Source organism: Strongylocentrotus purpuratus, unplaced genomic scaffold (genome assembly GCF_000002235.5).
Source record: "Strongylocentrotus purpuratus isolate Spur 01 unplaced genomic scaffold, Spur_5.0 spur5_scaffold_21, whole genome shotgun sequence".
Lineage (NCBI taxonomy): Eukaryota > Metazoa > Echinodermata > Echinoidea > Camarodonta > Strongylocentrotidae > Strongylocentrotus > Strongylocentrotus purpuratus.
The window spans coordinates 27,147,432-27,171,693 of record NW_022145607.1 but is presented as its reverse complement, the minus strand read 5'-3'; the positions used below and the strand labels follow the sequence as shown (position 1 = coordinate 27,171,693).

Here is a 24,262-nt window from a genome sequence, read left to right as displayed (position 1 = left end):
CTCTCTGTACATTAATATAATACACGTCTTGTAATAAACCTCCATTTCCGATCGATGCTATGACGTGTCCTCCACCTCGTGCTCTTCGAGAGGGTGCTCGGCGTTGCTCTTGAGGCGGGGCGTCTTCCATTTGGCGGAGGGGCTGCTGAATCCCATCTTGCCCTTGTTGAAGGAGTTGGGTCCTGCCGACGTGGGCGTGTCCCTGAGATTGAAACAGAAAGATTTGAACCCTTTAAAGTCTGTCTGTACTAGTTTGGCCAGGGGGATTAGACCTCCCTGCAAGGTCACTGACAGGTGCTTATCTCATCAAATCAGCTCTCAATTAAAGGAAATACAAAGTTTTGGGAATTTTTGAAAATTGGATGGTGGTGATTCTGTTCAATTTTGATATATTTGGATGCCCCTGTGAATGTAATATAAGCACTAGAAAATTTAGCCCCTAAAACACTTCTGCTTTCGAGAAAAATTGAATGTAAAAATTTACCGGTGCTCCCGGTAAATGTTGATAAATTTCAAATAGCGCCGTACGGCCGTACAATGGTAGCTGCGACCATGAACATTTCAGAATATGTAGATGTGATATATAACTTCCAAACGGGAATAGCTAATCGGTCGATTTTAGTCAAGAAACATTGTTTTATAGCTCAATTAATATATTGACCTTGAGAGGGTGCTATACAACATAAAGAGTTTATTATTCATAATTTCATAACTTTAGAATCGATTTCAACCGCGACAACGATCACTGAATATTGTAGGGTCGCATATGCTTCCAATATGTTCATTTGAACCAAATTCATGAATCCTTACCGAAACTTTGTAATACCTTTAACATAAGAAAAAGAGGATCATGGGGGACCAATGGTCACCGATTAGGAATTGTTTTCTAAATAGAGGGAGCAAGTAGCTACAAGTAGGACAGTGTGGCTTTAAAGTAGTCAGCCAAAGAAAATTCACGATCCGGTAACTGATAATTATGGACAAAGTAAATATTGATGGAAAGATTTTCTCCTGAAAAACATGAATAATTTGCTGAAAAATCATATAGACATCATGGAAAGGCGTAAAATGTAATTTTGTGGCTAGCTGTGTCTCGCATGTGACATCACGAATCTTGACGCTCTACGGAGGACCGCTGAAGGCAGAAAATCTCGATCTCAAAATTAATATTTTTTAGAGTAGATTACTGCGGGCCCCAAACATATTTTAAAGAGGGAAGTTGTTGTATTTGATCGGTAAGACTTCCCCTTTGCAATGATATGAATTTTGCATCAATTCAAAACACTCTTGATTCTTTGGGTGATTACTTTAAATATTGAGTTACAATGAAACCTGCTGAACAACTTGTCTCATATTAGGACCACATTTTGATGTTCCCCTCGACGAGCATGTCTCAGAGAAACCTGTTCTGAACTCTTTATATGCCACACAAATGATCTCCCTGTACCACGCTGTATTTATCATGAGATAGATATACCAAAGGCTTCAAGTTTAGTTAACTGTTCCCCTGAGTTCTCTGGCATCTTTGTCTCTGACCTGTCCAATCATTTTCCAATATTTTTCTGTTATACCAAGCCTTACCCAATCATCTTCAATCAACTATCAGACAACAGAACCAATTTAGAGTGTTATCGGAGGAAAACCTTAATAGACTCAGAGAAAGTCTATCTGTGAAATTTAAACATTAGCAGTGTCCTACTATTCAAATCATGCAAGGAAACCTGTTTACTTTCTAGACTTCACTGTCAGACTCTATTGAGTGACTGACTGACTTCTTTTATTCTTTGCCAATTACTTACATGAAATGAGCTGTAAAGGGCACATGAGCATTTGTCTACATCAACAACCCACTTATTGTAATGGCCAAAATTAAGCTAATTGAATCTTTGCGCAGCACAAAACGTACGACCATACAGTAAACGGGTCTGAAAATCAGACTGTTTTCTATGCATAATTGTCTAAACGCGTTGCAAAAATTCCTAACGGTCGATATAATCCAACATAATGGCAATGACCCGTTTTAATCTTTTCAGGGGAGTTTTGAGTTGGTATTATCTCTTGTTTACCATAGGAGTCACATCAGTTTATTTTTTCAGCCTGCAAAAGGGACAAACTACCTTTAAAGTCTAGTTTGCAATCTTATCAGCATTGAACCAGGATGTATACCACACAGACCTATAAATCGTTATGCACACTGATTGTTCTTTTGTTGCATCCAATCCCATTGTCTAGCTTCTATTGAAGTCCTCAAAACATTCTTTCTTTTGCCCTTGTCACTCTAACCCTTTCAGAACACGTACCAATAGGCCATTTTCATAATGTAATCAAATTTAATGCACAAACCTTTGTTAAGTGCCTCAATTGTTACAAATGATTTCATTCGCCTGTTATGAATAGTTGTATTTCAAAAGTCAGAATGCGAATTGCATACACTTCATGTGGTTTAGTAGGACAAGCCTTTTTGTTTGTCCTACCTAGCAACAATTAATGTTTGCAATTCGCGTATTCCGAGTATTGAAAAACAATTATACGTAACAGGTGAATGAATTATTTACAGTATCCATATTATTTTATCCAAAACTCTTTTGACCGAGAAAGTTTGTCTATCTTTCTGAAGTTAATTAGAAGTTGATGATTTGTAAACTTGAATATTACTAGACAATGATGATATAAAAGCAAACCAAAAACAAAGCTTTCGTCATCCTACAAGGTCCCCATTTCTATCCTGGGTATGGAAGGGCAAATCTAGATTAATGCCTTGCCAAAGGACATTAGTGCCATGTCAGGGATCGAACCCATAACCTTTGAACTTCAAGTCAAGTGCTTAAACCACTCGACCACGGCCCCCATTTCACAAAACTTGTCATCAGTGACAAATGACAGTTTTTTTGTTATAAGCTAGAGAAATCCATGCTTGTGATTGGTTATCAGCAGATTTGTTACTGATATTTGTCATTTGTCATTGAAAAAAGGTTTTGTGAAATGGGTCCCAGGACACCTCTCCATGAAAGATGTCCATGGATACATACCGTCCCATGTTCTTCATCCTCATCTTAGCTTCAGGAGGCATGTCCTCTTCATCTTCCTACAATCAAAAAGAAAACAACAACAAAATTGAAATAAAGACAGTATGTAAGCAATACAATGATTACACCCTTTAAGCTAATACTACACCTTACCCTAACCCTAGCCTTAAACCTAATAACTGAATCCAATCATAAACCTAACCCTATGTATTACACAAAATGAAGCCTGGAAAAATGAAAGTGACCCGGGCAAGAGGAAGCATGAAGGACATCCCAGAAAAATTACAGCCCATAAGATCAAAGACCCCCGAGACCGGCACTGTTCATCTCAAAGTTGCCAGCGGTGTTGGTCTTTCGGGCTGTTGGTCTTCGGACTGTTGGTCTTTCGGGCTGTTGGTCTTATGGACCGTCTAAGTTATAAAGCGCTTAATGAGGAATACCGTCTCTAAGCGCTTTACAGATATTATTACCCCGGTCATTGGATTCATTCACACACAATGTGAACCATTCCACTCCCTGGGGAGTATCCAAACAATATGGTCACCGTGAGGGCATAGGCAATTTTTTAACACAAATGCTTTCGTCATCCTACCGGGTCCCCATTTCTCTCTTGGGTAATGAGTGGCAAATGTAGATTAATGCCTTGCCAAAGGATATTATGTGGCCAGAAAGATACAATGTTGGTCTCTTTGGCTGTTGCCCTTGTGGGCCGTAGCCAATTTAAAGCACATTTGTAAGGACTACCTAACCCATTGCCTACAGGTACCTGGTGGTCCCTGTATAAAGCCTATTGGAATCCGAGAATTCAGTAGTGAACATGTTAATGTTCAAAGCCAGAAGGAAGATAGCTATGTGTTAGAGCCCTACTGCACTACTAGCAGCTACTTGCTCCCTCTATATAGAAAACAATGCCTAATCGGTGCCTGCCCGTTGGTCCCCCATGATCCTCTTTCTCTTATGTTAATTGAGAGCTGAGTTGATGAGATAACCACCTGTCAGTTACCAACAGGGTGGTCTAATCCCTCCTGGCCAAACTAGTGCAGACGGGCTTTAAATTATACAAGTTTCCTCCCTTCTGCCTCTCAGCAGACAAATTATAGTTGATTACCAGTCCACATTCTACTCACATCACTTTCATCTGCAAAGGCTTTGGCTGCTGTTCCGCTTGGTTTCAAGATCTTCTTCTCTGGCTCCTTTGGTTTCTGGGTACAGAAAAGAAGAGGGCGATACAGAGAGAGAGAGAGAGAGAGAGAGAGAGAGAAAGAGAGAGAGAGGGAGGGAGAAACAGAGAGAGACAGATAGAGAGGAACAAACAGAGAGAGAGAGAGAAAGAGGGGGAGAGAACGAGAGAGAGATAGTCATGAAACAGACAATCGGTCAAAGGAGAGAGGGTGTAAGTTTATTCAAATTAATGAAAAATGCGATCTTTGGGAAAGTCTTTCAAACCATGCATTTTTCAGACTTCCATTATTTTGTTGAAGGCCTTTTAGCTTCAGTTATATGTACATTTTGTTAGGACACAGTATATCCAATTTGAATACCATTTTATTATTATCACACCTCCTATAAAAGGTATGATTGCAATTTCAAAATAAAATGTTACCTATCAAAAATCTTCAAAGCATTTTGCAGGCAAGGTGACACAAAATAGGAACTTTATCTGATTGAGTTCCTGTCTATCAGCTATCAATGTGCTCAAAATAGACGGCTGGTAAAGTTACTATTCAATGAATCCTTTTTTTTTCTTCACATTTTCTTTATTTCACAGAGGTCTCCATTATAGAATGGAGGGGAAAAAATCATATACTGGTATAATTTCATGGTAGATTTTATACAGTGACTAGTTAACGAGTAGGCCTACTTTTCAAGTTATAAATATTTCTTGAATGTAACTAACATTATTTCTTCTCCCTTAGCCCTCCTCTAATATCTCCATTTTTTTTCTTTTCACTACCGGTAGTTTAAAAGTTTTTTGTTGTTGTGTGAATTACTATCTGGTACAAAATCAACTTACCGATGCTCCAAGTTTGATGGAAACGGGAGCTATTCTAATCTTTGGCTTGATCAATGGCTTCGCGTTGAAGGTCTTGTTTTCTGTTGCAACTGCTGGAGACTTCTTGAGTCCGATGTTAAACGAGAGCTTGGACTTCTTTGTTCCGTCTGTTTCCTGCTCGTCTGACGGCTTCCGCTTCAAGATGGCTTCCTTGTCGCTCATGGTGCAAGCTGGAGTTGTTCTACAAAGTTGACGAGCAGATATTGGCTGTAGTGACGGGTGGGGCAACTGGAGGCAGAGGGGTAGGTACAGGGGCGTGGCTCTGAGGGCAGTTCAACCAGTTTTCTAGAGTAGGAAGAAGGACTGGAACTCATGAATGACTTACGTTTTGATGGAAGTTAAAACAAAATCGTCTCTCGACTCACCAACCTATATACCCTGAGGCGTGTATAGAGTGGTTGTTTCATCATCACGGTGTCTAGTCTCGTCTCTATGTAGGAACATTTCTTTTCTTCTTCTCCTCCGAGTAGCCATGGCGATTGTTTTCATGGTGATGATGCTATCAAACTCACGTTTGATGGCCATGTTTAAAGCTATGAATAAGGGAAGGAAAAAGAAGGGTGAGACATAGGTGGAACCTTGGAAAGAAAATGAAAATCACAAGAGTGAGAAATATAAGCGACGGACTCTGCTTAAATATAATTTTGCGTCAATTTTTCTTGCAGCATACAGCAAGCCCATAAAGAAAAGGAAAAAATGCAACAACAAAAAGCATTTCTAATAAATCACAGAGAAGATTTAAGTACACTGTACTGTTGGTGTCATAATAGATAGTGTGTCTACCATTTTTGGAGACATTTTAGCAGTGGCTTTTCTAGTTGCACCCATTTGTAGTTTATGGTAGTTTACGTTCATATAGTATCAATTGATCTGAAACAAAATTTGTCCAGAACATGCGAAATCATGGATCAAATGTCACTGTGAAATATTGTCTCAGTCCTATTTTTTTTGTTTAAGTCCACAAAAATTGGACATCCAATCATATTCATGACGGTTTTGTGAAATGATGCCCAAGTTTAGAAACCAAGTTTGCTTAAGTTAACCATTCCTCAGTTTTAGATTTTTAAAGTGAACATATGGTGAACCTGTGACAGCAGAGAGGACAAAGACGAAATTGTATGCAGGCTCAGCTCAACCCAACCAGGGAGATATGATACATCTCCCTGACCCAACTTAATCAGGCTCATCAGCAATGGAAAGCATGGCAGACGATCAGAACCTCAACCAAGAAACTTGTACGGCGATAAAGTTTGACAGAGTCAGAGTCATCATTTAACAGGTAACAACTACTGTAACATTACCCATCATGCCCCGCACCATACAATGCCATATTACCAATCTTCTAGTTATCTTTGATGATTTACCAATTGTACATCTAGACTTTAACATTAAACTTATCTTTAGTAAACGTTTTCGACCATTTACATTTTTAGACTCTACCACACAAAGTTATTGGTATTTTTAAGACGGGTCTAGATAAACACTGGCTTGCTAAACAATTTTATGTAACCTGACATCCACTCATTCTGCACTACCTTTTAAGTCGCAAACTGACAATTGAACTTATATCTTGGAAGACGACCGAGAGATCTACAGGACTATCTCACTCTGCTCCCATATATCGATGATGATGATGATGAGACCAATTTTGAATTTGGCACAACTTGTGAGTTGTGTTTCTGCATGATTTTTGCCGGGATTCTTGATTGCCGTTTCTTTTAAAAATTAAAATCTTGTTTATTTGTTTAAAAATTTTAGAATGGACACCAAAGTTTATCCAGACCTGAGATAGATCTACTTTTATAAATAAACAAAAAGCTGAAATCATCCCCCTGACCCAGTTTGATTCACATTTTCAACACACCATCATCACGAGTTACAGAGTGACATGGAATCATACGAGTGGGACTTCATATTTGTGTAATGCACTAAAAGTAATGGTGGCAGCTGGCCGATTTGGAGCGCAGTTGCAGGTGCTAGCTTCGATAAAAATCTGGCAACTATGTTTCTAACATCAACATGAAATAATGATAATGTAACTGATTTTTATTTCGAATACATTGCACAAAAACTTAAATATTTACCTCAGTTTCGCATCTGTTTCTCAGTTCTGAAAATCTCACAATTTTTTTGTAAGGAAATGACACTGGAATTTGTTATCACCCGATATATTTGTTGATCGGGGGAGTGGGGCGGTCTTTTGAAAAATATGAATTCAGGAATCTACAGAAGGAATATAATACTCCTCTTCATGAGATCACAAATATTTTACCAATATTTATCTGACATAAGTCTGCTAAAAACGTGTACTCTCTCCTGATCCTCCATCTCCTCCAGTCTAAACACTCTCAATTACTCTCAACATCCCCCTTTCATTTTTATAACAAATTCTCTCTCTCTCTCTCTCTCTCTCTCTTCTCCCTATTATGTTTGTTTATCTTGGAACATAACCTTCTGTTATCATGGGGATTTCTACCTCATGTAGAACAGGTTGACAAAATGTCATTAAAGAATTAAACATAGCAGTTGTTGCTGCACCTATCTATATTTTTCCTCTTTACTGTTCATGCTAGTCTTTGCCTCTATCTGTCTCTCCCCTCTCTCTCTCTCTCTCTCTCTCTCTATACATATATATATCTCTCTTTCTCTCCCCTCCCTACCCCCCCCCCTCCCTTTCTCTCTCTCTCTGCATGTATTTTTTCTTCTTTTTTCTCTTTCTCTCTTGAGCTGCTCGGCAAACATTCTTTCTCTTATAGTCTAAAGCAGGGCTCCCACTTAGCCGAGTTGGAGCCTCGAGTTGTGGCAAGCTGCCGCGATCTTATGGCAAGCAGTTTTATCATTAAAACGTATGTCTTGATATCAAGAATTCAATTCTTGATATCACGAAATCGAATTCCTGATATCACTAAATCGAATTCTTGATATCAAGAATTACCATTGCTTTAGAACATAAAATTATTTCTTGATAACAAGAATTGATTTATTGATATCACATATTGTAATAATAAACGGCTTGCCATAAGATCGCGCCAGCTCGCCACAACTCGAGGTTCCAACTCGGCTAAGTGGGAGCCCTGCTTAAGGCATTTCCCTGTCTGGGCTCATGATGACTCAAATTTTACTTGCACAAATTGCTAAAAATTAAGGCTGGGAGGGGGGGGGGGGGGGGGAGGGGGACTATCAAAGGATCACTTATTTGCTCATGTTCTTGGTCACCTAAATAGTAGAAAATTGTAACAAAGAGATATTTAGCTCTAGCAAACCATGAAAGAGCTCTCAATAATGAAAAAGACAGCTCTGGTAAAAGTCAATTTGAGGGATAAAGTTCAGTAATTGACTGCAAGAAAATCTTATTTTTAACATAACTATAAACCCCAAATATCAAATATGGAGTTAAAGCCCTTCTGGTTTTCAGCAGATGACGTACAGAACAGATTATTTTGTCAACATACTCTCCCAAATACAGTACTATAAGTCAAAAAGTTAAACTTAGAAACCACATTACAGTCTATAAACTATTCCAGATATGATAAATTTTTCTTTATTGCATAAATTCACATGATTCAGACAATAACAACTGCATACATCATTGATCCACTCAACTAATACATGAACAAGGTTATTGGAAATAACCTTGTACTGGATCTTGCTCAGATTCATGTGTAGAACTAGCTTATATAGGTTTTGCTCGTATCAACCCCGATCTGTCCGGGATAGTTGAAACATGTGAGGAAAATAATTATTTAAAATTTAATTTTCAATTTTCTAGTTTAAATAGCAAATTATAAAGATAATGGAAACATGCTTCTACTGATTTTGGTGTGTATTTTGACCTAGTACAGCAGTGAATTTGCCACACAGTTTTGGTCCGAGTGACTCTTATACAAAAGTTTTGATTGATCTACTCTGCCGGAAAATGTGCTTTTCCCAGACAAGATTTCTCAAAGATAATTTTGAGCTTGCATATTGATGGTAAGTAATTCTCACATAATCGAGCAAAACTTAACCGATTGTAAACAAAAACTTTAAAAAAACTTGTCTTCCAAACACTGAAGTCAAGATGCCTTCATCATTTAATGTTGGCATCTTCCAGAATTTGTAAGACATTGGCCTCAATTTTCTTGGGGCCTTTGATAAAGAGCCTGTACACAGACTGTGTCCTTCAGGCCCTATTTGGACACTCAATCAAAGATGACGTCATTGTCTAATGTTAGCCTCTACCAGTTCTTGAAGACACTGATCTTCTGCTCTTGGGATTTTGTCAAAGAGTTCAAAGAGTTCAGACACTCAATTCAAGATGCTGTCAAACTTCACTGTTATAGCATCTTCCAGATCTTGAAGACATTGACCTTCAAGATTGACCTTCAAGATCCTTAGATTTCCTGACAACAAGGTTATACTTCTCATCACAAGTTTCTTCACAGACGGCGTCTTTCGACCAATGTTCAACGCTCAATTTAGGACTCGATCATAGTTTAATGTTTGCATCCTCCAATTCCTGTAACACATTGACCTTCAGTTTCTTGGCACTCTTGACCACCGGATTGTACCGCTCGTCATGGGGTCCTTCACAGACCGTGTCCTCCGGCCACTGTTCGGACACCCTGTTCAGGAGGCTTGGACGGATGATGTCAATGTCGCGACGGAAGTACTCCCTGAGAGGTTCGACGATGGTCGGCGGGCCATCAAAGTCAATCACAAAGTATCTGATGGAGGTGGGGAGGGATGGTTAGAGAGAGAGAAAGATGATGGTTGGGGGCAAGAAGAGATTATTAAACAGAATATAATTTTGCTGTATCCAGAAGCTCCATGTACACAATGTAGATCTTCCTTCATAACCAAGTCTTGGCTTTTTGATGGTTCAACTCAAAATGTAATTCTAATTACATTTTGATGTTTCAACTCAACAAATGTGTCATGTGTGAATTTTATACATCTATTACAAGACTTTTCTTATCACTTTAATTTAACCATATAAGCCTTTTGCATGCAATACATGTACATGTACATGCATATCCATGCAAGAAGTTAATGACAGTTCAGCCACTGTTTCAGCCACTGAGATGTTATCAATACAAACTTTTCTTATGTCCATGGCTCTGCCTTTGCTCTACACTACAGTAAATATTACTTTGATAAATCATTATAGTCTGTCTGGGTCTTTATGCTCTTAAAATATTCTGGATCACTTGTTTGTCCCAAGCTGAATACTAAGTGGTGTAGAAAACCTTTGCTCATGTACTTACATGTATAGGGCGTTTGCTGTGAAATGCTCTCCCTCGAAAGATTCATAATAGCAGATCAGTTAAGTGTAAAATAATCATAAAATGTATCTGACTATCTATTTGCTTCCGCATACTAATTTCATTCGATTTCATTTTTATATATCTATCTCACCCCTGTTGTTCTTGTGTGTGTAGTACAGATGCTTTTATGTGATTTCATCTTTTGCAAAAGTGCAGAAATTGCAGAATGATCATTTGATTTAAAGTGGATTTGATGCCTAACAAATCTTACATTGTTTTATTATTTGATTACAGGATCTACTTACTGTCCATGGCTGAAATTCTGCCGATGAGCTGTGAAACGGTAAGGTAGCTGCTTTTCACCCAGGTTTTCTATCTTCCTCACAATGCCTCCATTTTCCATCACTTCTGTGAGGGATCGCTTCAATGCATCCACCATTTCGGGCTGAAGAACAAAAAAAAAGGGAAATATCAAAGATTACATTCAATAGCGGCCCCAAGCCTTCAGGAATGACCCCCATATTTCCCACTCCAGCAAAGCATAGAGAGTCAATGCTAAAGCGTATTGACCTCTAGCACTGCATACATGCTGTGAGGCAGGGACCTAGAAGTCTATACACAAATACACACACCACACAATATCGCATAGACTGTACACAATCATGTCGATGCAGCTGTAAGCAAAGTTTGACACTAGACTTACAATTTTAATTTTTAAATTATTCTTTTTAACATCAGTAAGTTAAAATAAATGTATTTTACTGCTATTTAGGTGTCATCAATTGTCACTAAAGTACCGATTTTGAGTGAAATCAGTTGAGTTTTGTACAGTGGTGTTTGAAATGTTGAGAATCAAAAGCACAGCTTTTACTACACAGCCAGGATAGTGATGCTCCTATGTGTGATATTTCCTGATTACCATTCTGCCACTCTTTGGAGGGTACCGTCGGCTGCGGCCTTTTCAAAAGTGTTTTTACACTCCGGCTTAACATGAACAAGCATGCTTAGTATTTTTTTAATAAGCTGAATTCTGAAAATTATAAAACGGCCGCAATTTCACATGCCCATGTACCCATCCCCCCCCCCCCCCCTCACAGTTTTTCCCTTATTCGTTGTTACTGTCACTTAGTGCAATTCCTTTCCTTTTCTAACCCGGCTTCTCTCCTTTTTTTCCCCCTCTCTCTCTTTCTTTTCTCTCCTTTTTTCTGTTCTTTTGTTTCTCTTCTCCCTTTCTTTCTTTTCTCCTTTCTTTTTTCTCTTCTTTTCTTCCTCTTTTTTTTGCGCCGCCACTAGCACTAGGGGGGACACGGCCGTTTCGGCCCCCCTCCTGGATCTGCCGTTGTGTCATGATCATGGAGTTGGTTTCATGAGCTGGCTGGCCCTGGTTAGTCCCTTTGCCTGGCTCTTTCTCTTGCAGCATGCATGCAGCGAACTTGGGATGTCGCTCCCGACCCCCTCCCCACACGCCCGCGGGGGAGAAGCGCAGTCTGCACCCGCTGCACCACCAGCACGAATGAATCCAAATATCTACGAGAATTAATGAAATGTTACAAATCATAATTCTACATCAAATATATGCCTCCTTTTGCCTTTTACTCAACTTACCCTCCTCATGACCCTCATTATCAATGCTGCCTCGTATCCCGGCATTTTGCAGATGAAATCGAAGTTAATTTAGCTCGTGATCGTTTCTCTCACTGCATGCACTCAAATAAGCTCTACAAGTATGGAACGCTTATCGTAGACCCTAGGCCTAGTCAAAATAAGGAAAATTGTAGTTTCACATTAGAATAAAGGGGTTCGTTCCTAACTACATTTGATAATTCTCTAATTCAATAGATACATAAAAATCTATTTGAATTTCATGTATTTAGATAAGCGCAAAACAGCTAGTATTGATTGATTCTTTTTATTTAATTTTATAATATTGAGTGGTGCATCGTAGAAAATTATTTTTGTTTTATCACTTCCATTTTACACACGTGTGTGCGCCAATGCATTTGTGTACTACGGTATCTATACGTTTTAGGCTATACAGTCGAAGTCTGAAGTATACACAATATACAGCCACAGAAAATTGCCAGTGAAACGTTTATACTTCCAAAGGAAAATGCAAAATTCTTTGTTATCTGCCAGCCAGTTATCAAGATTGTAAGTTGGGGGAGTAGATGATTATTTTGTCTACGGATTTTCTTATCATATTTGAAGATTAAACCTTTTTATTTTGAGTTTTGTTGAACTTTGAGTTTGGCTTTGCATTGATTTGTATAATTTGTAATTGTTCTCAAGTTTGAGCATGTTGAGCTTGAATTTTGGCATGATAAAGGCATAAATGAAATCATGATGAAGGAATGATATTGCCAATTTGGGGGAGGGGTGGGTGGGAGAGGGGATCAGGGGGATTGTGATGGTAAGGGTATGAATGAGAGATGATGTTAATTATTAGAATGTTCTTTTTATAATTTTGGTCAAAATGGGTTAGGCATCCAATCAGTTTTCCATAAAGATATTCTGGCGTTTACATGAAATCGAACATCATCATTTGCACAGTAGTGCTTCATTAGCATCATTTCATTACTAGTAGGGATGCTAAGGACAATTGTCCAACCCATAAAAGTGACGGTGAACTTAGGGTATTTTATTACGTGGAATATGTTTTTCACATTAATTGCCAGCACGCGGATGAGAAACCTGCAGAGCGCCGAAGAAAATTAAAGACTACCAAAGGGTACGACTAGAAAAATTATTGTCAAAAGATTTCTGGCGATATCGCTAATATCTCTATCTATCAGTGTACTATTTTTTCAATTTTTTTGTTCCCTCCACACACCAGCTGCTTGAGGCTCAAGCAGGCAAGATGCGCTCGATGCATCCACACCGCTACCAGGAGATGGGCAGAGGATGATGGGAATGATGACCTGGGGTCAACGTCGGACAGCAGAGGGAAGAAGAAATCTGCCGTGGCAGCCAGTGACCTGCTTAATGCGCTTTCAGATCTCAGAGTAAGTGAGAACACACCCATCCAAGATATAGAGACTGATCTGGGGGGCGTTTCACAAAACTTGTCATCAGTGACAAATGACAGTTTTTGTTATAAGCTACTGAAATCCTTGCTTCTGATTGGTTGTCAACAGATTTGTCACTGATCTTCATCATTTGTCATTGAAAAAAAGCTTTGTGAAACGGGTCCCTGATCTTCATATTAAATTGACAGCCCTACCGGATCATAGATCAGACAAAATATGAAGCAAATGAAAGTTTGGAAATGAATTTATATTCTTAACTGGAGTGGAGACTGCAGATATGACTGCATTCTCCATCAGGCTGGGTAATAATTAAGGGAATAAAGATAAAAACGTTCTATTATTTGTCATTTAGTACATAATGAGACACAGTGACCTTGGATTTCCAGACCTGGCTTTCCATAGTCGTGCAGTGAAGAGAAAAACTGTTTAATTTTAATAATGAAATAGTTTTTGCCATCTCGCTCATAAACATTAAATATTCAAATGCTATGCTATTTGGCATTGATCGCAATGATCTGTATAGGTCCAGACGACTGGGGATAAACAGACCTCTCTGAACAGGCGGAAAAAAGTCTCGGCTGCTGCCAACTTCCAGAGAATCGTAGCCAGGGCCGAGCAGAGGAGAGACGGTGCGGAAGGAGAGGGAGAGGGAGAGGGAGAAGGAGAAGTAGAGGCCAAAGGAATTGTAGCAGAGGAAGAGAAATTACCAGGGTAAGTGATCGGGTACCGTCACAATAGCGGGGAAAAACCAGAAAATTTGACTCCTTCACAGAGTTCTGTCAGAGTGCCACAAACCTCCCCAAAACCCAATAGCGAATATTTGCATGAAAATTTCCCTTACAATATAAGAAATTTGATTCTTTGACTTTGGTTCCTGTATGTTGTGCCAGTGTACATAGCTGCAACAGTCCTGAAAATGTACCAGTGAAACTTCTAATAAATATTCCTATTAAAATGTGGGAAATTTGATTCCTGCGAATTTTATTTCTGTAGGTTTCCGCACTTCGGTTAGTTTTTCATTTTTTTGAGCAAGTGTAGTAATGATGAAAAAATTTGTGGTTAAACTAAATCACTCGTACCCTCACCAAGTTTTGTAATTAAGTTTGTGAAAAAACAATTCATCCCGATTTATGTTTCTTGAGAATGTGAAATGCAGAGCTGAGGATTGAAATGGGTTATAATAAAATATAATAAAATAAAATATCGCAAAAAATATTGCAAAGTTATTTACTTTACTTGTATCAAAGAGAACTGTTGCTGAGCTAGCGCCATGAGCGTCCCTGGACGGTGTGTGCGCTCTATAAGTTTACACTATTATTATTATTATTATTATTATTATTAAAGCAAACATCTAAAGTTTTCAACAAAGGGCCTTATTCAACCAGTCCACTATTCATTCTTGAGTTACGAAAACACAAAAGACATCAAATTTAAAAGTGATATGAATTATTTAGTTTTGAACTGTAGAGCCCTGTTCAGAAATGATGGGGTCTGTCATGCGTTTGCTAGACATAACATGGTGAAGTATCATTAACATTTTCATTCATAGAAGTGTCGTTGTCGAGTGGTTTAAGCACTTGACTTGAAATTCAAAGGTCGCGGATTCGATCCCTGATATCCAATTCCCGGCACTTATGTCTTTTGGCAAGGCATTAATCTACATTTGCCACTGCTTACCCAGGAGAAAAATATAGGGACATGGTGGGATGATAAAAGCCTTGTGTTAGTAATTGCCATATGCCCTCATGGTGACCATATTGTAGGAATACTCCCCAGGGAGTGGAGATTGCACATTGTGTGTGGATGAATCCAATGACGGGGATGATAATATATATGTAAAGCACTTAGAGACGGTATTTCGTATTAGGCGCTATGTATATCCAGAGTATTAATTTGTTATTATTATTTATAAATATGTGTATTGTTTTATATCTCAGACTCGAAGAAATCCAAGAAATGACGATGGAGGCAGCCAAGAAGGTGGCCGAGGTCTACCCAGAGAGGGAGCTAGTCGAGTCAGACCTATTGAAAGAGCTTCGGAGACACGACGAGGCGACGGCCGCAGGAGAGAGGGGTGAAGCAGAAGGAATCGAGTAAGATGAACAGAATTGTACAATACATGGTCAATTTTGTACAAGAACAGCATTCCCAACTTGAACCCTGAATCAAACCCGATAACCAACCCTAATAATAAACACTAAACCTAAATCCATTGCAGTTCTAACCCTTACTCGTTATCTTTGAGTTTGATGAAGTAAGCCTTGAACAAATGGCTGATTACCAAATACAATATTGTTTACAGTATTTTGGGTTTTGTACTACTGTAACGCTATTTGAGAAAGACGGGGAAGTCTGGTCAAGAGGAGCAATGATTGGTTCTCACTTCTCAAAGGTAATACAAAGTTTTGGTATGGGGTCATGAATTTGGTTCAAACAAACATATTGGAAGCATAGGCGATCCTACAATATTCAATGATTGTTGTACAGTATGTTGTATAACTCCCTCTCAAGATTGATATTACTTAGCCTCAAAACAATGTTTCTTGACTAAAATCAACCGATTTTCTACTCCCGTTTAGAAATTATATATCAGAACTGCATATTCTGAGATTTTCATGATCACAGCTACAATTGTATGGCCATAGGCGCTATTTTAAATATTTATCGAGAGCACCGAATAAATTTGATATTTTAATTTCTCGAAATCCTTAGCATTTTAGAGCCCAATTTTCTCGAAGTTGCTTATTCTAACACTAGGTTTCACGTTGGTGATGCAAATTTTAAATTTCATAATCCAATCCTGTTTAAATATTACCAAAACTTTGTATTACCTTTAAGAGGTGCTATAAACTATCCTTGAAATATGTGTCATGTAGTACCAGGTAAATCTTATGTACAGTCAACTCTGTCCATAAAGGCCACCAGAAGGAAACAAAAAGTGACCACTGTAGACAGGGTGGTTACAGAAATGTGATTACGTGTAGGACCATTGTTGTACGCAGCTCTTATTTTCTTCACAATTTGTCTCTCATAATAGTAGGTTATTAAAAAATGTAGTGGTTTAGTAAGCAAATAATTACTGTTGGTGGAGGTGATGGGACAAACTATCACTTCCGAGGCGATGTGGATGTAGCTATCTTTCCGAAGCGAAGCTGAGGAAAGATAGCGTATACATTGTGATCGACGAGGAAGTGATAGTTTGCCATCGCCTGAAACATAAAGGTGATTTTTGTTTTATATTCCACATCTAAAACAATTTAACTACAAAAAGAAAAGGATGTGTATGCATCTACATGAAAGACACCTAGGCCCAAATTCACACCAAAAATGTTTAAGTTTAACCCAACCCCTTGAGGGTACGGTGCGCGCATGTGTTTTCTTCAATTGCGCTAATTGGTAATGCGCGCTTAATTACGCCTGTTTTAGTGCGCTTTTGGATAATATTCAGTGAAAGTGCTTTGCACTGTGTAGATAGTACCTCTCTCTTCAGTGAAAGTGTGTTGCACTGTGTAGATAGTAGTACTATATACACAGTGTAACGAATTTTTGCTTCCCATCAATAATGGGCGAACTATCTTTCATCACGTGATTTACTTTTGACCAATCGTAGAGCAAGATTCTTAGTATGTGGAATACTATGTGCCATATTGAACAAGATTTATGCTTCAAGTACTAGTTATTGTATTTGATTTGATTTGATTTGATTTGATTTATTATTTCTGATGAATTCCCCTTTCAGTTCGGTCCTGTCAGGAATCCGTGTCCAGCGACAGACCAGTCTGGAGAAACGACAGGAGGGCCGGGATGTGATGTCGTCCAAGGGTGGTCAGCAAGGAATAGCCGACCAGTTTGACCCGAACTACTCATCAGATGGCTCGATGCGGCCAGAGTTTGATGACAACATGGACAGGAGAAGAATGGGTCGAGGTGAACCCTACCAGAGACAACGCAAGTAGGTCACTTTTTAGTGTCATAGACCAGCAGCAAGGTGTTTCACAAAGATCCGAAAGTTGAACTTATCTCTAAGTTGGACTTAACAATTATAGGAAGCCCTTAGCATCTATGAAAATATTTTGTAAAAGTTATTTTAAAAGGCATAAAATGTTGATTCAAATCATTCATAATATCTTTTATAAAGGAGATTTCATGTTCTTGATGTGAAATTTATAAAAAAGTCTAAAATACTTGAATTTTAGCTTTTGAATATATTTTATTTTAAGGCTACAAATGGCTCTCCTTAATATTTAAGTCCAAGTTAGAGTTAAGTTCAACTTGGGATCTTTGTGAAACACCCCCTGTGTTACAATGAGAAGATGGATTGTTTTGGGCCTGATCCAGGCTGGCCGGAGCTAGGTATTGGTGGGAAAAATGAGTCTTGAGGCCAATCCGTAGCCCTACCTATTTAACCTTCCCTGAAGTTATTCTGGTTATGACGGAAAATAGGATCACTTTTTAGTGTCGTAGACCTGTGTTACAATGAGAAAATGGATTGCTTGGTCCTGATCTAGGCTGGCCGGAGCTAAGGGATGGTGGGGAAAATGAGCCTGAGGACAATCCGTAGCCCTATTTAACCTTCCCTGAAGTTATTCTGGTTATGACGGAAAATAGGATCACTTTTTAGTGTCGTAGACCTGTGTTACAATGAGAAAAATGGATTGCTTGGTCCTGATCTAGGCTGGCCGGAGCTAAGGGTTGGTGGGGAAAATGAGTCTGGGGACAATCGGTAGCCCTATTTAACCTTCCCTGAAGTTATTCTGGTTATGACAGAAAATAAAGGTCACAGAAGCTTTTTCATTAGGTCAGATGATCTGTGACCCATCTAGCCTGACTCCATCCCAATTCTTGGAACTTCCTCTTCCTCTTTTACTATCCATCTTCCCGTCCAGGAAGAAGCTGTCCCTGAGCACTTTACCCCCACCCCCATGAGATGTGCCCTAACCGATTTTTCATCCATCTCCAGATTGTAGACAAATTTTATCATGACCAATTGTAAAGAAAAAAATAACAGATAGATATGCCCAAGTCTTGTATGATCAACAATATACTCGAGCTATCTAAGGGTTATGGCATGTATTATGAGGCAGGTATTATTTTCAACCTGACTTTTTTCATCCTATAAGTTTCCAGACGTTCCTAACCCTTGGCATATACATCAACATATCAAAGACATCTTAGAGAGTAATTTTGTGTTATACCATGTGGATAGTCCTTAAAGAGAGATTGAGTTCTGGGAAGAGGTGAAAAATAATTTGGGAGCGTTATCATTCCTATTATGCAAGTGTGGAAGAACATCAGATAAGACATGTTCCCTAAAAAGCATGGCTCTTCAAATGCCTTCATATTCTAAATATGTCATGTAACATCGTAAAACTTGGGGTAGGATTTTTACGCCAAGTGTTCGTGTAGTCCCATATACATCTTTCTGTGTACAGTGCTTGTAACTTTACCAAGACTTGGCCAGATTTCTTATCATTTTGATGATTCCAGAACCTTGCAATACACACAAATTCTTATATGCTAGATGATCAACCTTTTCTGGTCGATTCCACACCGTTTCTTTCACAATTCAATTGCATGACCAGAACTCAACTTCATCTTTAAAAGGACCGTTTATTCTTTCATGTTGATCAAAAGAAGTCTTGAAAAGGACTGAGAATCAATAGAGATTCAGTGTTGTCAAGAGTGAACTGAAAGTTTCTTCTGGCTTTCATAGAGAACGTACAGCAGTGTCAACTAATTCCTTACTTTACTAAACTATTGTTCAGGTTTCATGAACACCCCAACTGATTTGATGAGATCTTTATAGGCACCATCATAATCTGTTACTTATAGTTATCGGTTCTGAAACAGTAATTTCGATCAGACTTTCCAGTTCTCAACCCATTGTATTTGTATGGGAACCGGAAGTGCCTTTGCCAAATATACCTGTGGCTGGTGCTGCCCTCTATGGCCAAATACTGTAGTTGCGGTAGTGAAATTGGTTTCCGAGACCACTGCTCTACCACTGAGCCATTATGTCTCCTCAACTTTTAATTTTCTGTGACTTTCTTTCTTTCTCTTCAGGAGGACCCTGTTTGACCGTCAGCGTCTGAATATTTTTAGTCCAGCCACTGAAACAGATGGTAAGTTCAAAATATCACCCACGCAGCTGGTACAATAGTGGAATAGTCTTAAAGGCATCGTTTAACAATGTTAAATCTGAGATGCACGGCCCCACATGTTATCAGCGTCTGTGATGTGGTGTAATATTGAAGCCCTAAAAAAAAAATCGCATTTCAAAATGATCAAGAAGTGCCTAAAAAAATTAAAATCTTTGAGTGACCGGTTCTACCATACTTGTTTTCCCCAATAGACTGAGGTGTTATGAAAACCGTGTGACAAATGGAAAATTTGGTTTCGATTTCCAATCATAAATATCTTGATAATCAGACAGGCGATCGGCTTGTAAAAGTCGTGAAGTTCCTGACTGACCTACCGGTAAAGGTTTATAATTATCATTGCAGTATGAGCTAAATCCAGGATTTTGTTTCAGAATCTGAGACAAAGTTACCCAATCCCTTCAAAGTGACTTGGTAACATTGTTGAAGGTTGATGAAAAAATTGCTTAATTTTTGTATAAAATGTTACTTACTATATTCCTTCTACTGTACTAACCCTCTGACATGCAAAAAATCCTGAAAAAATTCTCAAACCACGAAGATATCTATGGTTTTCTTTTAAGGCGTCGATGTACGACATCCTCTAACAGTGATTAACAGTAAATTTTCCCAACCGTTTTTCCATGAAAAAAGACATAAAACAGGCTATAAAAAATCTGTCAACACTTAAATGTCTGGAATGGAATGTAGAGCCAATTTATTGCTTTGTGACGATTTCCATTCACCTAAAATGTAATTAAATTGTACTAATATAGTTGGGAGAATTAAGGAATCGATCAGATCAGTTTTTCTCAATTTGTACCATGAATAATGGTCCGTTTTCACTCAAATTTTCAGATTATCTTTAATTGTACATCTATCATTGAAGTCATTACCTTAGCACCACTATCTCTCATCTGAACAATGTTACCAAGTCCCTTTCAGGCCCTGATTATAAATCTATACACTCCTTATCATTCCCAGTCTCGGAGGTGAAGGAGGAAGGGACGTCCATCTGGGAGCGAGAGCTTGACAAGCAGTTGAGGGAGCTCTCCTACTCAACGATGCACAATGGTTTCGAGGAAGCCATGAAACTAACGGAAGAAGGCAAGATCTGGAAGTACCCCATCGATAACGAGCAGGGTAATTAACAATTTCTTTACATAAGACACAGGAAGTTTAATGTGAGGGACTACAAGATCCTGATACCCCAATTGTCTATAGTCTTATTAGAAATTTCTCAGTGGGAGAAATTTTGTGATAATTTCACAAATCCACAAGAAGAGGAAATATTGTATGATTTCATAGTTTTTTAAAGTCCTTTTGACATCAAATTTATTAAAAGTTTGGCATACTGCAACAGAGGCACCTAAGCTTTTATCACTTTATATCAGCCAGACCTGAAATGGTGAATTTATAGATTTTGTCTACCAAACAAAGTAAAAATGATATTTTTCTATTGTCTTCATGAATCGGTTATCATTTCCCATATTCAAAGGTGACTGTCATCTCTTATATTTGAATATTGAACAGATATATCACCTCTATATTTTCTTTGTTCAGTTATAAATTTCAATGATTTGTCATAAGATAAAATTGATGACGTTCCCGGTAAGTGTTTTTAGAATGAATTATTGGTTGCGGTCTCGTTCCTTGTGTAATTTTTTAGCTGTATGCAAAATTTTGCTACAATCAGTTGTCTGATGGCTCAGATCTTCAGGGGACCATAATGCCCTCTCTCTCCTAACTTTAAAGAGAAGTTTGAGTTCTGGGAAGAGGTAAAAAATAATTTGTGAGTGTTATCATTGTACCGGTATTATGCAAGTGTGAAAGCCTTCAGATAAAATGTTCCCTGAAAAGCATAGCTCTTCAAATGCCTTGATATGGCATGTAACATCATTCAGTTCAGTCCCATATACATTTGTCTGTGTACAGTGCTTGTAACTTTACCAAGACTGGGCCAAATTTCTTATTATTTTCATGATGGCAGAACTTTGCAGTACAATACTTATATGCTAGATGATCAACCTTTTATGATCGATTCCACACCGTTTCTTTCACAATGCAATCGCATTACCAGAACTCAACTTCATCTTTAAACATTTATGGAGAGCTATTTGTAGCCTTAAAATAGAATATATTCAAAAGCAAATGTTCAAGTATTTTAGACTTTTCATAAATTCCACAATAAAAACATGAAATCTCCTTGATAAAAGAAAATATGAACGATTTGAATTGACATTTTATGCCTTTAATTTCACTTTTACAAAATATTTTTAAAGATGCTAACGGCTTTCAATATTTGTTAAGTCCAACTTAGGGATAAGTTCAACTTTGGATCTTTGTGAAACCACCCCCATGTTTGCTTTCTTTTATGGAGCAGGGATGGAGAAGGAGAGGAAGGTGGCCTTCCACGAGCACATCTTCCTAGACCACCTCCTGGAAGACTTCCCTCGACGAGCCCAGGTCCTGGACTTCATGGAACTGGTCCTGATCGGTCTCTCCAAGAACCCGTTCCTCACCGTGGCCCAGAAGCACGACCACGTCGCCTGGTTCCGAGACTACTTCTGGCAGAAGGAGGAGATCTTCCTGAAGCTCGAGAAAGAGGAGAAAGTCAGCGTCGGTTAAATCCCAGTAACTTAGAGATCAAGGGGTCAGTGACCCAAAGAGGCTGTTCACCGCGCTAGACCGCGCTATCTCTCGTGGACCACCCCCAAGAGGTGCTCCAGTGGCACGCCGTTTTGGCTCGCCGTGGCTCGCTGTTGGGCGGACCGAAACGACGTTGTACCTTCCAAACCGCAGAGATAGCGCGGTCTAGCGCTCGCTATCTCTGCCGGTGTGAACAGCCTCAATGACTCCATTTTGGCCATTTTGAGAAAAAGTGTTTTTTTTTATATGTCACTGAGTACTTGGACCTTAAGGAGTTGAATCTATGTTTCACTAGCCATTGACTTCAATGGGGTGTTGGGTGGAGTTAATTCTTTATGTTACCTGGAAAGCCAACATTTTTCTGAACATTTTGATATCAAATACTCATTTTGGCAAAATATGGAGTTACGTCTCTGTGTCACTGAACCCTCAAGATATTCAATCAAATTGATGACCACTTGTATAGAAAGACCACCTATTTACAAAGACAACATTTACCTGTTCCTTAAACAGTGTATCTCATCCACACACGCATTAAAGGAGTCTGTAGGTGATGACCACCTGCTTGTAAAGACCACGTTTCTTGTCTCCCTTGAGTGGTCTTTGTATACAGGATTTGCTGTGGTTGGGCCACGGCACATGGATATGTACAAGGGCAAAGGTAGGGCAGATCTGTTTATTTCTGTTAAAGGGATCGTTTAACAATGTTAAATCTGAGATACACGGCCCTACGTGTTATCAGTGTCTGCGATATGTTGTAATATTGAAGTCCTCAAAAAATTGCGCTTCGAAATGATCAAGAAGTGCCTCAAAAAGTAAAAATCTTTGAGTGACTGGTTTTACCATACTCGTTTTCCCTAATAGACTGTAGTGTTATGAAAACTGTCAGGCTAACGGTTTTCAAAATTTATAATTCCAATCATAAGTATCTTGATAATCAGACAGGCGATCGGGTTGTAAAATCGGATCCCTTTAAAGACCCTGTCGGAAGTGAAAAATGAAAAAGATGAATTATATATCAAGGGAAAGTTTAAAAGCCATAGATTATTATGATATTAATTACCTTTGTATATGCTATTTAAGCGTCTGTCAGAGGAGTAAGAGCTCCCGGAAAACTACAAATCTGAAGCTTGGAAAATCGAAAATTGTTGAAAAAACTAACCATCGACTTGATGGCATCAGCCAAATAGTAACCCGCTGTTTTCAGATTCTGGATATTATCCAGAAACTGAAAATTGCATCTTCACCAGACCAATACTCTTGTCACGGATGGGCGCAAATTAACACGCTATTTCCCGAATATTGGGATATTTTGGAAACAAGACCAACATTTCTTGGGATATTTTCTCGACCAAAATCCCGCTAATTGTAACTGCAGGCTGATGAAGACGCAAGTTAAGTGGATAATTTGCGTTCGGGATTGTTAAAAATAGCGGGTTATTTGGCAAACTCGGGCTGATGAGGACAAGCCTTGTGTGAACAAATCTTGAGATTTTTCCATGATCAACATGAAGAGCTTGGTTGCCCTCCATGCAATCCTGAGTGATGTTGCTTGATGATTAAATGAAACTTGTCTTTTCAGAATATTTGGTCCAAAGTTTTGCTTGCATTTGTTCCGATTCATGTGTGTTCGAAGCGATATTGTTTTTTATAACGGTGACAAATCAAGATTATTCATAAACTAATTTTTTGTTCACTCAACCATAGATTAAGTTAGCATAACATTAAATCATATCGATGGATGGAAAAATTGCAAGACTAAACAAACAGAGTTCATGTAATATGACTTGTACGACAGAACAACAAAATGATTAAAGCAGCCATTTTATACCCTAAAGGGAAGTCGGCTTGCAACTTCTCTGAAAGCCTTGGAATAAAGAAGGAAATGCAACCCTTCAAAGTAAGTCTGAAGTTTTAAAAAATCATTCATCATAATCTTTATGGTAACATCCCAGTGACAGTCAACCAGACGGACAATACTCATCTAATGAGTTCATGTAAAATGACTAGTACTACAGAACAACAAAAAGATTAAAGCAGCCATTTTTATCCTAAAGGGAAGTGAATTCTGCTTGCAACTTCTGAGAAAGCCTTGGAATTAAGAAGGGGAAATGCAACCATTCAA

At 38.6% G+C, this 24,262-nt stretch overlaps 3 protein-coding genes across 4 annotated transcripts; 1 reads left to right on the top strand and 2 right to left on the bottom strand.

The window, feature by feature from the left end:
• LOC753513 (PEST proteolytic signal-containing nuclear protein) lies at positions 1-7,289 on the bottom strand. 2 transcript variants are annotated; one of them, XM_001182487.4, is made up of 5 exons: positions 7,164-7,289; positions 5,041-5,364; positions 4,154-4,228; positions 3,030-3,085; positions 1-202 (listed from the first exon to the last, which is right to left on the bottom strand). In XM_001182487.4, the coding sequence occupies exons 2-5, from the start codon at positions 5,239-5,241 to the stop codon at positions 58-60; spliced, it is 477 nt and encodes a 158-aa protein (XP_001182487.3). In that variant the 5' UTR covers positions 5,242-5,364; positions 7,164-7,289; the 3' UTR covers positions 1-57. The 2 variants fall into 2 exon arrangements, with proteins under 2 accessions (XP_001182487.3, XP_011683554.2); XM_011685252.2 differs by having other exon boundaries at positions 5,041-5,612; positions 7,164-7,244.
• A 1,308-nt stretch (positions 7,290-8,597) lies between these two features.
• On the bottom strand, positions 8,598-12,059 carry LOC115928358 (28S ribosomal protein S6, mitochondrial-like). The gene is made up of 3 exons (XM_030995549.1): positions 11,931-12,059; positions 10,631-10,770; positions 8,598-9,785 (listed from the first exon to the last, which is right to left on the bottom strand). The coding sequence occupies exons 1-3, from the start codon at positions 11,973-11,975 to the stop codon at positions 9,548-9,550; spliced, it is 423 nt and encodes a 140-aa protein (XP_030851409.1). The 5' UTR covers positions 11,976-12,059; the 3' UTR covers positions 8,598-9,547.
• A 286-nt stretch (positions 12,060-12,345) lies between these two features.
• On the top strand, positions 12,346-22,151 carry LOC582980 (28S ribosomal protein S31, mitochondrial). The gene is made up of 8 exons (XM_782908.5): positions 12,346-12,476; positions 13,159-13,327; positions 13,875-14,062; positions 15,289-15,444; positions 17,091-17,303; positions 19,415-19,473; positions 20,473-20,631; positions 21,872-22,151. The coding sequence occupies exons 1-8, from the start codon at positions 12,436-12,438 to the stop codon at positions 22,114-22,116; spliced, it is 1,230 nt and encodes a 409-aa protein (XP_788001.1). The 5' UTR covers positions 12,346-12,435; the 3' UTR covers positions 22,117-22,151.
• Positions 22,152-24,262: the final 2,111 nt, after the last annotated feature.